The following is a 17,056-nucleotide window of genomic DNA, read 5'->3' as shown; positions in this document are numbered from 1 at the left end:
CTTTACTTTTACTGCTACCTCTCTCTTCATTGTCAACTGTAGAACTCCATGATCATTTACCGCTACTGGTTCTTGTATTGCCAGCCCTATTATGTCATCTGGTTCATGGGTGATGATGAGGTCTAGAGTATTCTTATCCCTTCTACTTTCCTGTCATGTTGATACAAATAACAATCATCTATTTGATTTAAAAATTTTGTTCCCTATGTGGAGTTTCCTTCCAATTTGCCCCAATCAATTAGAGGCAAATTAAAATCACCCATTAATAAGACACTGATGCTAACTTCCCCATTCCATTTGCATGTAGAGGCTCTTATCATAATCTTCACAATCACCTTTTTAACCACCCACTGGCTAAAGGCTAATTTGCCTTTAGCCAGTGGGTGGTTAATTGCTGGAACAAACTTCCATCTGTCATTGTGGAAGTTGATAGATTAAATAAATTTAAGGAGGAACTGGATAAACATTTAGAGGGAATGGCTGTGTGAATTTTTTTTTTTTTGGCTGATGCTACATAAGCTTGCTTTCTTGCGTCACATGCCACTATTACTATTTACTATAATAGTGCACAAAAAAATCCATAATTTTATTTTTTGTTCAAGTAAAATGATCAATCAGTTAAATGTAGGAACACAAAAATCCTAATCTAGATACAATTATTATGTTTTATATAAGAATCCAAAATCAAAATAGAAAAATTACCAGATAATCCTATTCATAACTATTAATTTTGTTCTTCACTAGATCCTGTTTTGTTTAGAAAGTTACTGTGTTATAACAAATTTAAAAATTCAAAACAAGTCAATTTGTACTCTGAAGTGGTTTCACTCTTCTGTCTGATTATATGCTCAAATAAAATATTTTCAAATTAAAAAGATGTTAAGGAATTTAAAAATATAACAATAATAAAGATATTGGCATAGTTAAAATTTTTAAGTATGAGAAAGACTTGGGTTTTTCCAAGTCTTTCTCATACTTACATTCATCTACTTTTATCAATGTTTTTCACACCATCGAGTTAATTGGTCTCTGGTCAAATATGCATGAATATCTCTAAGAAACTTTGGGTATATCTTCTAGCAAAATAGCAAATATGACTGAGGAATGCATGCTATTTCAAACAGAATATACCAACACTTCATAGTTTCAGTTGCTTTGACACTTAATATGTGCCTTCACCTTTTGAGTTTTGGTTACACATTTATAAAGAATGGTACCCATTCTTCATTGGAATACAGTTGGTAAAAGAAAAAACTTATTTGGTTTTGACGAATTTAAAGTCGGCATCATGTAAAAACAGCCCATGTTAACATGGAGGATAGAATGTCCATGTGCCAGCCCTCAGTGGATGAAAATAGTAATTTTACTGTGCCCCTTTCACATAATGATCAGCTGAATTTTTTGTTTGAATCGAAGCACTGCAGTGGTAAAATTACAATACCACCAGTCTGCCACCATTGAGATTCTCAGAAATTCAGAAGACCTGACATTTGGTTCAGTATGGTTGTTAAAGAACATAGGTCTATTCTTACAGTGTTGGGGGAAGTCTGTAGTTTTCACCCCTGCAGTTTTGCTTGTTTTCTTTATTTTAAATAAGCCTTTATATTACATGACCAACATGTCCACTACTTAAAAAATGTTGTGCATTCAACTTTGTCATTAAGGTAATTTTTTTTTTTTTTTTTTTGTTAAATGTCCATTTTTAAATATTGTTCCTTATAAACACATTGGCATTTTACTGAAAATAAAATATCTAATGCTCTATTTTATCAATAATTTTATAGGTCTGCTTCTGCTTGCTAGATTATTTAATGTTTGAAAACAATGTAATATGTCAATAAGTAGTGCATGAACAAGCAGAGCATGCAATTTGTATTGATGCTTGTGGCATCCTCCCACTTCGAAAATTAGTATTAATAGTGGCAAATGATGCAAGAAAGCAAGCTTAAACAGCACCAGACAAAAAAAAAAAAAAAATTCCCATATCACCTATCCTTACCCTCTAATAGTTCCTTACCATTATTAATACTACGCACTTCTAAAACACCAGATGGAAGTTTGTTCCAACAGTTCAACTACCCACTAGCTGAAGGCAAATTTCCACATATCTATCCTGTAAATATCCTTCCTTAATTTGAATTTATGCCCCCATGCAGGGTGAATTAAGAGAGTTGTTGGGCTTATGCACAGCCTTAAATGAGCCATGCATGGAGCCCCCCTCAAATTGTAAATGTGAAAACAAATGTTAGGAAATTAAGCATTTAACTGATTGCATTCTACTTTTAATTACAATTATATTAAGACATTCAAAAATGAACATTTTCTTGTTTATTTCCTCATGAATCTACGAGTTTAAAGATGCTCTGATGCTTGAAAGCTGAATATCCGATGAAAAGATAATTTATGCACCATTCAATAACCACAAGTGCAGATATGATATAATTTCTAAACCTTTTTTTGCCATAAATTCAAATTCCTTGTAGTTGAAATTTTGTCTCACTGTGTAAGTAAAGTTTCACAAAAGTTTTTCCCCCCTCCCATCTAAATAAACATTTAAATAAACTTAAACTAACAATATTAAAACTTAATACTAAAACTTTTAATATGCAACTTTACATGATTTGGCTGCATGCAAACTGATCAATTATTTCAACTCCATCTAAATTTTTGACTGTTGGCCTCAATACTGCAAAGTTTTAGGGTCTATTTTCAGTTGTAGTTGTTCTTAAATAATTCTTTGTTAATTTTAATTTTGAAAATAACCCATTGTCTTCATCATCTCTTTCTTCATATATTTATCTTTATTCCTCCCTTCATAAGGGATGAATAAAGATAAATATATTCTTAATGCAATCCCAATATTTGGAAAATAATTGTGTTTTGATGAGATTAGCTAACAATGCAATGAAGTCAATGCTGATGGTATCCTTCCTGTTGCTCAGAATACACAATGGGGACATAAATTCAAGTTGAGGAAGGATGGTTGCAGGATAGATGCACAAAAATTTATCTAGTAGGAAAAATATATCCCTGTACAAATTAAAGTGCACTAATTCTTCTTTGAACATTCTTTTTCTGAACAGTTTCATCAACATTTTCCCCATAAACAGGAACATACTCAACTACTTGTTTGTCCCACAGGAATGTGAACACGTTAATTAATTTTTCATTCTGTTCTTTACAAAGTTTCTAACATTTTACTGAGTGTTTACTCAGAAAGCAGAATACATTTCCAGAAAATCAGTGTTATTTTCCACTCATTCTGATTCGTCAAAGAACTGCTTTCTTGACTTTTTTTTTTTTTTTTTTTTCATTTGCCCATAAATTCTGGTTCAAAATCCCTTCCTCTTAAAGGGCTTGCTGACAAGGATTGATAAAACACAAAAAGTAACCTGAATCAATTTATGTTTCACTATTTGCTGAAGAGATTTCCATGAGTTATGTTGAAATTTGAAAGACACCATGAAATTATTACAAAGTGCTGCAGAAGCTTAAATATATTAGCTCAGGATTATCCAACACATGGGCCATGCAGCCCAAAGTCATGTAGGCAGCCTTCAAGTGTTGTCTCCCCTAAATTTATCCCTAGCATGTCATTAAATATAGTTTCACATTGACTGTTGAAATATCCATTTTTAATATTCAATTTTTCTATATTGCTTTCCTATTTTTTACGAGGGGGTGTTTGAAAAGTTTGTGACCTGAGTATGAAAGGATAGTGGTAAAGTGTTAAAAATTTCTGTACTCAATTTCTGCTTTGTGTAATGCTTCAAAAAGTAATCCACCAAATTTTATGTGGTTTTGATAATCCTTTTTAAATTACAGGTCCTGAGGTCAACAAGGTTATTCACCTCAGGACCTGCAATTTAATTGGCATTAGTCCCTTTTTTCCCCCCAGATATTTGGGAAAAAAGGAACTAAACCAAAGGCAATTCAAGTGGATATGGTTACCACATTGGAGATAAGAAGTGGGTAGCAGAATTTAAACATGGGAGAGAATACCTGGAGGATAACCCATACTCTGGAAACCCTGAAAGATGTATCACTCCATAAGCTGTTGAGAGTGTGCGTGATCTGGTGATGAGTGATCAACAAGTGGCAGTTTGGTACATTTACAAGCATCTTGAGCATCTCATTGGAACATGTGTATCACATGAATAACAAAGGTTCCTGATATGAAAAAGGTAGGCATAATGAGTACCAAAGTAGTTGATATCAGATCAAAAATGCACACAATAGTTCTTAAGTCAAGTGAACATTTGCATCTTTTTCAAGAAAATCCAGCAAATTATTTGCAAGGTTTGTGACAAAGTTGCATCTAAGGCAAAGGAGCAGTCCAAACAGTGGAAACACAGCTCTTCTCCCCTTCAAAGAAAGCCAATTTGACTCCTTCTGCTGGCAAGGTGATGGCATCATTTTTTTTTTTTTTTTTTTTTTTATGCTGATGGAATTTTGCTAATAGATTACCTTCAGAAAGGTTAGACAGTCACAGGGGTATATTAGCAGACCTTGTGAAAACATCAAAGACAGACACCAAGGAAAACTCAGCAAAGGAGTCTTGTTCTACCAGGACAATGCACCTGCACAAGTCTGTTATTGCCATGGCTGTACTGCATAAGTGACACTTTAAAATCTTGGACCATTCCTCATATTCATCAGATCTAGCACCATCAGACTTCTACCTATTTCCATTTTAAAAATTACCTTGCTGACATCCATTTTCCAATCAACAATGATGTCATTGCTGTAGTGGATGCATTCCTGGAGGCCTAAGAGGATACATCTGAAATCAATGCATTGCAGTATCAGTGGAAAAAAAATGTATTGATTCCTGGAGATCAGCATTTAAAGAAATAGTAGTGGATATTCAAGAAGTTGAAGATGTTTATGCAGGGCAAGGTTTCTCAAATTGAAAAGTGGAATACAATGTGTTATCATCAGCAAAACTATGATAGGATTTCCATTCATTGGAAGAAGAACATTAATATATAAGAGGAAAAGAGTGGAAGAAAGAACTGAACATTGGGCAACACTAGCATTACTGGAGAAGTTAGACAACAGAGAGCTGTCTACCATCACCTTCAGTGAGTGGTCAAAGAAAAAACTGGGTATCCAGTTATAAAAGACAGTTAACAAACCATAAGATGGAGTTAGAAGACCTTTATGTCAAAAATGATCAATTGATCAAATGATCAAAAGCCTTTGAGATGTCGAGAATTTGTCCATAGATGCAGTGGTGTGTTATACCTTCATGGGGCCAAAGGCAAAATGAAATTTGGGGACCCCATCTATACCTTCATGGGCCCAAGACAAAATGGAATTTTGGAGCCCCATATAAAGAAAAAACTAATAAAGAACATTTTTGATTTCATTTTATTGTGACAACAATACAAACAAATTATATGGCATAAGAACTAAATATAAAATTCCATCAAAATAGGTAAAACCATTTTTGAAAAAACCCTGATTTTCAAATCTTAAAATTCATTGACCTTGGCAAGTAGAAAGTTCAGTTCCTGATAAAAATCACTTAAAATATTAGTAAAAAACAGCAATGAGTTTTTTAAATAGTAATTTTGGAGGCTCCTCTCATTGGGGCCCTAGACAGATGTCTTTTTTGCCTATAGGATTACTTGCCACTGCATAGATGAGTAACATAAGTTAGTATATCACCAGTGGGATCCTTATTGATGATCGTTCCTCAGAGGGATGGTTTCTAGATAGTTTAGGAATTGGGAGATAATAGATTTCTCCATTATTTTAGAAAGAATAGAAGTGCTATGGATGGGAGGGATTTGTCACCCTTTTTAGGAACTGGTAGGGTATGAGCAAATTTCCAAGTTCTGCTTGGAAATTTGAAATACTGAAAGACCACAGGGGTTATTAATATGTTAGTATTTGCCCCAAATACTAACATATTAATGATATATTTTAGGCTCATTTGAACTTATCTTGATATAATGTAAATAACATATTTATTTTAAAAGTATAAAATATTGACGAAATAATATGGCATTCTCCTTATTCACTTTAAAGGGCTGAATTCACCTGTGGAGATCATAATTATATATGCTTCCCTCATGCTATGCAGTTAAGTTTTGAGGATTTATTTCTTCCCTTGCCAGTTCTTAGTTCTAATCCCTTACTGCCAAGGGTGCTCTTCAATATGCTTTGGGAAACATATAGCAGTGAAGCCAAAAGAAGGTAAATTTCTAAAAAAAAAATTTTTTTTTTTTGAATATTTGATTGAAAAAGTCAAAATACAGTAAACTATGTAAAATCTGGAAATATTAAGAAAGCAGTCTGACACTCATGTCTTTAAAAAATAACATGTAAAATACAGTGAAATTTCTCTCTTTAAAAATGCTTGCAGAAATGTCTTGTCCTTTCATCTGCTTTTGTAGCGAGCAGGATTTAAACTGCATAGATAATGCAATGGTCTTGATTCTCACAGCGAAACAAACTTGCCTTTGCAACAAATTGCCCTAATATTGTGATCTCTTGAAAAAGTTAATTTGGCCATTTTTAAAAGATGAGATTGTACATCAGCCTATTTTGAAGACTATCTGGTTCTTCATTTGATAATGGGTGGTCTCTAGTGACACTAGAGACCACACGCACGCACGCACACACACACACATGCACACACAAATCAATTGTAAAGATGATCTTTGATGTGAAATAAGTTTTCCATTTTGTAACATAGTTGTTCTGCTGTGAGAATTAAGCCCATTGCATTACCTAATCAACTGAAATTCTGTTGATTGCAAAAAACAGATGAAAAGGATAAATAATTATGATAAATATTTATAGATAATAAGTTCAGCTGTTTATACGTAATATTTATTGAAATGTGCTATTCAAAATCTGCACAACCTGCAGATTTAGAACAGCACCTTTGCTGTTTGGAATTTTGAAAGGTAAACTCTCCAAATTTTAAAGAGTTTACTGTGTTTTAATATATGTATTTTGTATTGCACGGTATATTTAATTTGAAAGGAAAGCACTAAACAAAAACTACGCAGCAGAGACTGCTGCATAGTTTTTGAAATAATTTTTGATATACTTTAGAACCATGCCTTTAGATTAAAGGCATGGTTCTAAAATCCAGCTTCATTTGTAATCAATACTCTGAGGCATCCTCTCCCACACCTGGAAGAGGTAATAATAACAGATTGGCTAAAAGGTACAACACTGTTTACGTCTCAAGCAAAAGATATCTTAAACAACTTCACAAGTTTCCCTCCTCACCTCCTGAAGGAATGAGATATGTTGTTTGCAAGCTGAATGGGACCCTGTATTTGAAATTCCAAAAGGACCCAAAATCCTAAAGGTTTGAAAAATCCATTTTTTAAATCCAATTGTGATACCATTCTAGCCATGCTCCACCCAGCTGTCTATCTGAACGTGGTAGATAGACAATGATTTTTTCGTGAAATTTTAAAGGAAGATTTGCTTATTGGATAAATGATGTTTCCTTTTGTTTACTGGTAACTACATTCAATAAATGTGTAAAATTACTGAATTTTATATGCTGCATAGCTGCCATGTCCTTCATGGTCTCCCTCTTCCATCAATGGCCTTTCATCAATGACTTCTGGTAGCATATTGCTGGATTATGGCAAAAGTTCTTTCATTAGCATTAGCATTAGTAGAGGCATATGATGCAAGAAAGCAAGCTTATGCAGCATCAGCCGAAAAAAAAAAAAAAAAAAAAAAAATCCACTTCACCCCTCCGTTTGTTGGAAATACCTGTCCAGCTGAGCCTTAAATTTATTTAGGCTATCAACTTCCACAACACGGGATGGAAGTCTGTTCCCCCAACAAACTATCCGCTGGCTAAAGGCAAATTTCCGCACATCTATCCTATATCTGTCTTTCCTCAATTTGAATTTATGCCCTCTCAGGTGATTATTCTGAGTAAGAGGAAGAATCCCATCAGCATTGAGCATGCTCAAACCATTCAAGGCACCTCTATCACATTACCTCGCCGGTGCCTAGTCTCCAGACACTGTATTAATTTGCAAACCTTAAGCCTTTCTTCGTCAGAGCAACCCTTTGTTCCATTCAATAATCTTGTTGCCCTTCTCTGTATTCGTTCCAGCAGCTCTACATCCTTCTTGAGATGAGGCCTCCAGACCTGTATACAGTAATCAAGGTGTGGCCTGACCATTGCCTTATACAAGGGAATAATCACCTCCTTATCACTGCTAGAAAAATTCCTGTATATCATTGACAAGACACCATGAGCTACTCTTGCAGCCCATCTGCACTGCTAAGCAAGCTTCATATCTGCCTGCACAATTACCCCCAGGTCCTTTTCATTCTCTACCACGGTCAGTGTAGTACCACAGAGTTGATACGTTGCTCTGGAATTTCTGTTTCCCATAGGTAGTACTTTACATTTGTCAATGTTAAACTTCATTTGCCACCTCTCAGCCCATCTGCTCAACCTTTCCAGATCCTGTTGCAGCATTATATTGTCAATAGTGTCCTTAACAACCCTGCCAACCATTGTATTGTCTGCAAACTTGGACATTAAGCTTGATATACCATCATCAATATCATTTATAAATACAAAAAACAACAATGGACCCAACATTGAACCCTGAGGGACTCCACTAATAACATTAGTCCACGATGAGCCGTGTCCATTGATTACCACTCTCTCTCTTCTCCCCCTCAACCATCCCTTTATCCATAGCAGCAATTTGCCACCAGTGCCACACTGCTCCAATTTGTGCAGCAGTCTTCCATGTCCAACAGTATCAAAAGCCTTTCTAAGATCCAAATATATAATATCAAAGTTATTCCCTGCATCCAGTTATTTTGTGCCTGCATCAAATCATAGTATCCAATCAAGTTGGTCAGGCAAGACTTTCCCTTAACAAAACCATACTGTGTCTGAGCTATAACTATAGTCTTGTCTAGATGATCCTGCATTGCTTCTTTAACCAGTGCCTCCATTAATTTTCCTGGAACAGAAGTTAAACTCACAGGTCTATAATTACTTGTGTCAGCCTTTCATCCTCCTTTGTGAATTGGGGTCACATTTACATATCTCCAGTCTATGGGTACCTCCCCTGAGTCCAAAGAAGCTCTCATAATTATGGCTAAGTGTTTGCTTACTTCCTTTGCTGCCTCCTTTAATATAACTTATAACGGGATGGATAGATTCCATCCATCCTGGGTCCCTTTTTTACGTTTATCCTCAACAATTTCTCCTCCACTTTCCTCTCAGTTATTAAAAAATCATCGAGCTCACTGCCAGAGTTTACTTCACCTCTGGCCAGAGGCGGATTTAACGGCGGGCGCACCGGGCACGCGCCCTGGGCCCCGACTTCTGAAGGGCCCACGCAAAACCCGAACAAATTAGTTGAACATATTAGTTCAAAACTTTGTGATTATTATTATGCTATTATTAATTACATTATACATATATTATATTCAAATTTTATTGGAAATAAAACATTAATAGTACATAATATTTTTTATTTATTTAAAAAATTGGTTGACATGTATTTTTATTTTCCCTGACTCTCTCTTTTTTTTAAGGGGCCCAATAATTTCTTCTGCACGGGGCCTCAACCAACCTTAATTCGCTCCTGCCTCTGGCATTCCCCTTCTTGAATAACTCCTCATGTGTGAATGTAGAGTCAAAATACTTGTTTAGTTTGTTAGCCACCTGAGCAGGATCATTAACAGTTGAACCATCAATATCCAGTGGACCAATCTGATTCATCCCTTTCCTTCTAGAGTTTAGGTAAAGAACTCTTTTCTGTTTTTCTTTGCATCCTTTGCCAAGGATTGGTTAAAGACCAGCTTATATCTATCATAGGCTTCCATGTCACCCATTACTTTATATGTATCCCATGCATTTTTCTTCTCTGCCATATGTCTCATTAGTTCATCTGACATCCATTTAGGCCTAAAATTTTAACAATATTTCTTAGTTGGTATGTAAAGCCTAGTAGCTTCCAAGATAAATTCTTTGAATGCTTCCCATTTTGAATTTGCTGTTGGTAACATAATCAGTTGGTCCCACTGAATAGAATTTAAATACTGTCTCAGACCATGGTGGTCGCCTTCAGGAAAGCAAAAACCCTTCCCTTTACCCCTGATGGTAGTTAACTCTTTGAGTAAATCCCACTTCAGCATGCTGTGATCACTGCCACCTAGTGGTTCCTTTATCTGCAGATTCTTAATGCACGAAGAATCACTACTGATAATCAGATCAAGAGTATTACTCCCTATAGTTGCCTCACAAACAGGCTGATGTAGAAAACAATCATCCAATAAATTCACAAAAGCCTTGCTAGTGTGTGAGTGACCAACCCACAATTTCCACTCAATATCTGGGAAATTAAAATCCCCTATTATAAGACTCTCTGATTTACTGGCCCCTCTATTTCCCTGTACAGTTTCTTATTATACTCATCAGAGTCGTTAGGCTTATAGCACACTCATACTCTCAATTTTGACTCCCAATGCTTATGTCACACCAAACTGACTCGATACTGCACTGTCCAGCGATGTCGACTGGCTTCACTTCCTTGGATTTTATGTGTTTCTTAACTAATGGCATTAGCATTAGAAGAGGCATATGATGAAGAAAGCAATCTTATGCAGCATCAGCCAAAAAAAACAAAAAAAAAAACCTTCCACTTCACCCCTCCGTTCATTCAAAATACCTGTCCATCTGAGCCTTAAATTTATTTAGGCTCTCAACATCCAAAGCAAGGGATGGAAGTCTGTCTCACCAACCAACTACCCGCTGGGTAAAGGCAAATTTCCACACATCTTTCCTACATCTGTCTTTCCTCAATTTGAATTTATGCCCTCTCAGGTGATTACTCTGAGCAAAGGGAAGTATCCCATCAGCATTGAGCATGCTCAAACCATTTAAGGTTTGAGCATGCTCAATGCTGATGGGATCACCTCACCGGTGCCTAGTCTTCAGACACTGTAATTTGCAAAACTTAAGCCTTTCTTCGTAAGAGCACCCCTTTGTTCCATTCACTAATTTTGTTGTCCTTCTCTGTACTCGTTCCAGCAGCTCTACATCCTTCTTGAGATGAGGCCTTCAGACCTGTATACAGTACTCAAGGTGTGGCCTGACCATTGCCTTATACAAGGGAATAATCACCTCCTTATTCCTGCTAGAAAAATTCCTGTATATCATTGACAAAACACCATGAGCTACTCTTGCAGCCAATCTGCACTGCTCAGAGAACTTCATATCTGCCTGCACAATTATCCCCAGGTCCTTTTCATTCTCTGCCACTGTCAGTGTAGTACCACAGAGCTGATACGTTCAGTGTAGTACCACAGAGCTGATACATTGCTCTGAGGTTGCTGTTTCCCATCTGTAGTACTTTACATTTGTCAATGTTAAACTTCATTTGCCACCTCTCAGCCCATCTGCTCAACCTTTCCAAATCCTGTTGCAGCAGCATAGCGTCAATAGTGTCCTTAACAACCCTGCCAACCTTTGTATCATCTGCAAACTTGGACATTAGCTTGATATACCATCATCAATATTACTTATAAATACAGAAAGCAATAATGGACCCAACACTGAACCCTGAGGGACTCCACTAATAACATTAGTCCACGATGAGCAGTGTCCATTGATTACCACTCTCTGTCTTCTCCCCCTCAACCACCCCTTTATCCATAGCAGCAATTTGCCTCCAAGCCACACTGCTCCAATTTGTGCAGCAGTCTTCCATGTGCAACAGAATCAAAAGCCTTTCTAAGATCCAAATATATAATATCAAAGTTATTCCCTGCATCCAGCTCTTTTGTGACTGCATCATAGTATCCAATCAAATTGGTCAGGCAAGACTTCCCCTTTACAAAACCATGCTGTGTCTGAGCAATAACTGAATTCTTGTCTAGACGATCCTATAGTTCTTCTTTAACCAGTGCCTCCATTAATTTTCCTGGAACAGAAGTTAAACTCACAGGTCTATAATTACTTTTGTCAGCCTTTGATCCTCCTTTGTGAATTGGGTCACATTTGCACATCTCCTGTCTATGGGTACCTCCCCTGAGTCCAAGGAAGCTCTCATAATTATGGCTAAGGGTTTGCTTACTCCTTTGCTGCCTCCTTTAATATAACTGGATAGATCCCATCCACCCCAGGTGCCTTTCTTGTGTTTATCTTGAAAAATTTCTCCTCCACTTTAATCTCAGTTATTACAAGATTATCTAGCTTACTGCCAGAGTTGAGTATACCTCTGGCATTCCCATCGCTGAATAACTCCTCATGTGTGAATGTCGATGCAAAATATTCATTTAGTTTGTTAGCTACCTGAGCAAGATCATCAACAATGGAACCATCGATATCAAGTGGACCAATCTGATTCATCCCCTTCCTTCTGGAATTTACATAAGTAAAGAACTCTTTGCTGTTTTTCTTTGCATCCTTTGCCAAAGATTTCTCATAATCTGCCTTTGTCTGCCTAACCTCCTTTGTGACTTGGTTACAGACCATCTTATATCTATCATAGGCTTCCATTTCACCCATTCATTTATATGTATCCCATGCATTTTTTTTCTCTGCCATGTGTCTCATTAGTTCATCTGACATCCATTTAGGCCTAAACCTTGAACAGTATTTCTTAGTTGGTTTGTAAAGCCTAGTAGCTTCCAAGATAAGTTCTTTGAATGCTTCCCATTTTGAATTTGCTGTTGGTAACATCATCAGTTGGTGGCACTGTATAGAATTTAAATACTGTCTCAGACCATCGTAGTTGCCTTTACGAAAGCAATAATCCTTCCCTTTACCCCTGATGGTAGTTACCTATTTGAGTAAATCCCACTTCAGCATACTGTGATCACTGCCACCTAGTGGTTCCTTTATCTGCAGATTCTTAATGCATGAAGAATCACTACTTATAATCAAATCAAGTATATTACTCCCTCTAGTTGCCTCCCAAACGCTGATGTAGAAAACAATCATCCAATAAAGCCACAAAAGGCTTACTAGTGTGTGAGTGACCAATCCACAAATTCCAATTAATATCTGGGAAATTAAAATCCCCCATTATAAGACTCTCTAATTTACTGGCCCACTCTATTTCCCTGTACATTTTCTTATTATACTCATCAGAGTCATTAGGTCTATAGCACACTCCTACTCTCAATTTTGATCTCCCAATGCTTATGTCACACTAAACTGACTCGACACTGCACTGTCAGGCAATGTCGACTGGCTTCACTGCCTTGGATTTTACGTGTTTCTTAACTAATAGCATAACACCTCCTCCCTCCCATCCTGTCTGTCCTTTCTGTAGACGTTGTACTCCCCAAATTCCATTTCTGCATTCCTTATATCTGTGTGACACCACGTCTCTGATATCCCAACAATATCTGCCTTTGATGTTTTCAGGAATACCTCAAATTCATCAAATTTATTTACCAAACTCCTAGCATTGGTGTACGTATACCTAGCATTGGTGCACTCCATTCATGTGCAAGTATACATGCACCTGTTCTTTTTCTTAGCTACCCTAACACAACCCATGTGTTTACTTGTACTGCAGTGACTCCCAACTGTCTCTGAAACATCCTGCATCTTGTTTTCCAGGCTTCTGCTCATTCCAATAGAAGCAGTGCAAGAATCACTTTCACCTCTGCCAGTGGCTACTGTTAATCTATTAGTCCTTGTATCCCCCCCCCAAGCTAGCAGTTTTCCGACCCACCTAACACTGCCTCAATAGCATCAGCAAATATTCTTGCATCCTTTCTATTTAAGTGTATCCCATCTCTGTAGAAGTAGTCTCTCCTGTTAACAAGTACAGACCAGGCATAAAAAAATTCTACCCCTTGAGCCTTGCACAATCTTTCCAGGGCCGAATTGATCGACAAAGCCCTGGAATCAATCATATACTCCCTCATATCATGTCTGGGCAGAACTGTAGACACTTTCAAATTCAACCCTAATTCACGGCTTTTTTTCAACAGTGATCTGTACTTGTTACGTAATTCTGCCGGTCTCCTACTCTTAATATCATTAGTGCCACCATGTACAACTCTATCACCTTTTGTGTCCTTAAAAGATGATATCCGCTCTACAACGTCATCAACCTTTGCCCCTGGCTGACATACCCTGGTCCTGTTCCACCTATCCATTTTACAAAATATGTTCCCCGTTTTCCTGACAATAGAGTCACAAACGACTATTATTTCCCATGGGACCAGCGCATTCTGCCTTGGGCGATGCCGCTGTGTTGCGTGATGATCAAGTGCAAGCTCTGGCATTGATGTGGGCAGCTGAGAACTTAATGGGCCCCTCAATTTAGATCCTTCGAGGGCATCCACCCTGTCCTTTAAGCTCTCATATAGGCCCATAACAACGCTGAGTTGTCGCCTGATTTCCTTACACTCCTTACATCCCGCACACACAAAGACATCCCCCATGGCAATATCATGTCCCATACCCGATTGCTCCACAAACATCAAGCAAGCAGTGCATTTTAAAAGGTTGTGATTCAGAGTGCAACTGCCCCCCTCCCCTCAGTTCTTCCCTGAGCCACAGCACTCCCATTAGCTTGATCCTTTTGCTTTGCTGCTCTAGTCTGAGTCATGATTTTGATTTAATTTTAGTAAAATTTCAATTTCAGTACAAAAGTATAACCCTAAACTTGTATCCCAACGCAGTTATAACGCTATATATATTTTTCAGTATCAAGTATTTTGTATGAGTTCCGGTTTATATAACTTCCGTATCAAGTTATGTATTAATTAATTATATTACGTTTGTAATCTAAGTCATTATATGTATTTAGTTAATACAATGAAGTTTAACAAAATTAATAGATTTTACTGATTAATTGACAATATTATATTATATACTATACTATACTTACTAACGCTATCTTGTTCATATATAACGTATCGTATAACAAAGGCGGCATGTTACGAATGGTAAATCTACGGACACTTAAATATTAATTAACTTCCAAATCTCGCTGTCTGAATTCAGAATAAAGTAACGATCCTGACTAGGTCTATAAGCTAATCAAAGAAAATAATTTGATGTAACAATTTGTCAATAAAAACGGCTAAATATGGCTGAAAACACTTCTCGTTCAGCGGAGCTGCAACTTGTAAAACGTGGATTTGATACCCTTACTGATACTTTTATGCTTTTTTGAAATCACAAGGCCGAGTAAAGAATAAATACACCATATTAATCAGAAAATCACAATATAATGCTATACTACTAAATTTAAATCAGAAGTTTTAGAAAAACAATAATTTCAAATCAATAGATAATAAAATCCACTTAGCAGCTTTGAACACTTATAAACTTATATATATCTGGCTCCCACTTATAAACCCTCTCCCTTCCTATTCTGGCTATCCTTTCTGTACCCATTGTATTCCCCGAATTCGAGTTCTGTATTCCTTAAATCTGTGTGACACCACGTCTCTGATATCCCAACAATATCTGCCTTTGATGTTTTGAGCAATACCTCAAATTCATCAAATTTATTTACCAAACTCGCAGCATTGGTATACATGCACCTGTTCCCATTCTTAGCTACCCTAACACAACACGTGTGTTTACTTGTATCGCAGTGACTCCCAGCAGTCTCTGAAATACCATGCATCTTGTTTTCCAGGCTGCTGCTCATTACAGTAGAAGCAGTGCAAGAATCACTTTCAACTCTGCCAGTGGCTACTGTTAATCTATTAGTCCTTGTATCCCCCCCCCAAGCTAGCAGTTTTCCGACCCACCTAACACTGCCTTGATAGCATCAGCAAATAGTCTTGCCCCCTTTCTATTCACTGCCTTGATAGTATCAGCAAATATTCTTGCACCCTTTCTATTTAAGTGTATCCCATCGCTGTAGAAGCAGTCTCTCCTGTTAACAACTACAGACCAGGCTTAAAAAAAATTCTACCCCTTGAGTCTTGACAATCTTTCCAGGGCCGAATTGATCGACAAGGCTCTCACCATATACTCCCTCCTATCGTGTCTGGGTAGAATTGCAGACCCTTTCAAATTCAACCCTAATACATGGCTTTTTTTTTCAACAGGGACCTGTACTTGTTAAGTAGTAGTAGTAGTAGTGGCATGTGATGCAAGAAAGCAAATGTATGAGCTTATGCAGCATCAGCCAAAAAAATAAAAATAATAAAAATAAAAAAATAAAATAAAAAATCACACCATTCCCTCCAAATGCCTGTCCAGTTCCTCCTTAAATTTATTTAACCTGTCAACTTCCACAACGACAGATGGAAGTTTGTTCCAGCAATTAACCACCTGCTGGCTAAAGGCAAATTTCTGCACATCTATTCTACATCTGTCTTTTCTTAATTTGAATTTATGCCCCCTTAGGTTCGTAATCTGAACAAGTGGAAAGATCCCATCAGAATTCAGCGTGCTCAACCCATTCAAGTCCTTATATACCTCAATCAGATCACTGCGCAGGTGCCTAGTCTCCAGCCACTGCAATTTGCAGAACTTAAGCCTCTCTTGGTAAGAGGATCCCTTCATTCCCCTCAGCAATCTTGTTGCCCTTCTCTGTACACGCTCAAGTAAATCTACATCCTTCCTAAAATGAGAGGCGCCTCCGTAGCCAGGTGGGAAGGAGCAGCAGTGCGTAGCACACGCTTCTTGATTAGACCGGGGTTCGAGCCCGTCACCACCAAATACGAAGGACGTGGAAAGGTCAGGGAATGACCACCGCATATCCCGGAGCAATATGGCCTTAGTTGCTAATGCTCCTAAAAACCAAATAACAACAACAACAACCTAAAATGAGGCCTCCAGACCTGTACGCAGTACTCAAGGCGTGGCCTGACCATTGCCTTATACAGAGGAACAATCACCTCCTTCTCCCTGCTAGCAAAATTCCTATATATCATTGACAAAGCCCCATGACGTGCCCTGGCAGCCTATCTGCAATGCTCAGAAAACTTCATATCTGACTGCACAATTACTCCCAGGTCTTTTTCATTTTCTACCACCTTAAGTGTAGTAGAAAATTCTGCCTGTCTCCTACTCTTAATATCATTAGTGCCAATGTGTACAACAATA

At 37.3% G+C, this 17,056-nt stretch overlaps 1 protein-coding gene across 1 annotated transcript in view; it reads left to right on the top strand.

The window, feature by feature from the left end:
• The window catches only part of LOC150085750 (AP-5 complex subunit beta-1-like), an 842,186-nt gene that overhangs the window by 688,781 nt on the left and 136,349 nt on the right, over positions 1 to 17,056 (top strand). Inside the window, exon 23 of the mRNA XM_090374678.1 lies at positions 6,037 to 6,204. Within this exon, the coding sequence (XP_090230804.1) occupies positions 6,037 to 6,204 (168 nt within the window). The remainder of the gene's footprint in view (positions 1 to 6,036; positions 6,205 to 17,056) is intronic.

This window comes from Mastigoproctus giganteus, chromosome 5 (assembly GCF_048544385.1).
Source record: "Mastigoproctus giganteus isolate SK-2022 chromosome 5, ASM4854438v1, whole genome shotgun sequence".
Taxonomy (NCBI): Eukaryota; Metazoa; Arthropoda; class Arachnida; order Uropygi; family Thelyphonidae; genus Mastigoproctus; species Mastigoproctus giganteus.
This window is presented reverse-complemented; position numbering and strand designations above follow the sequence as displayed.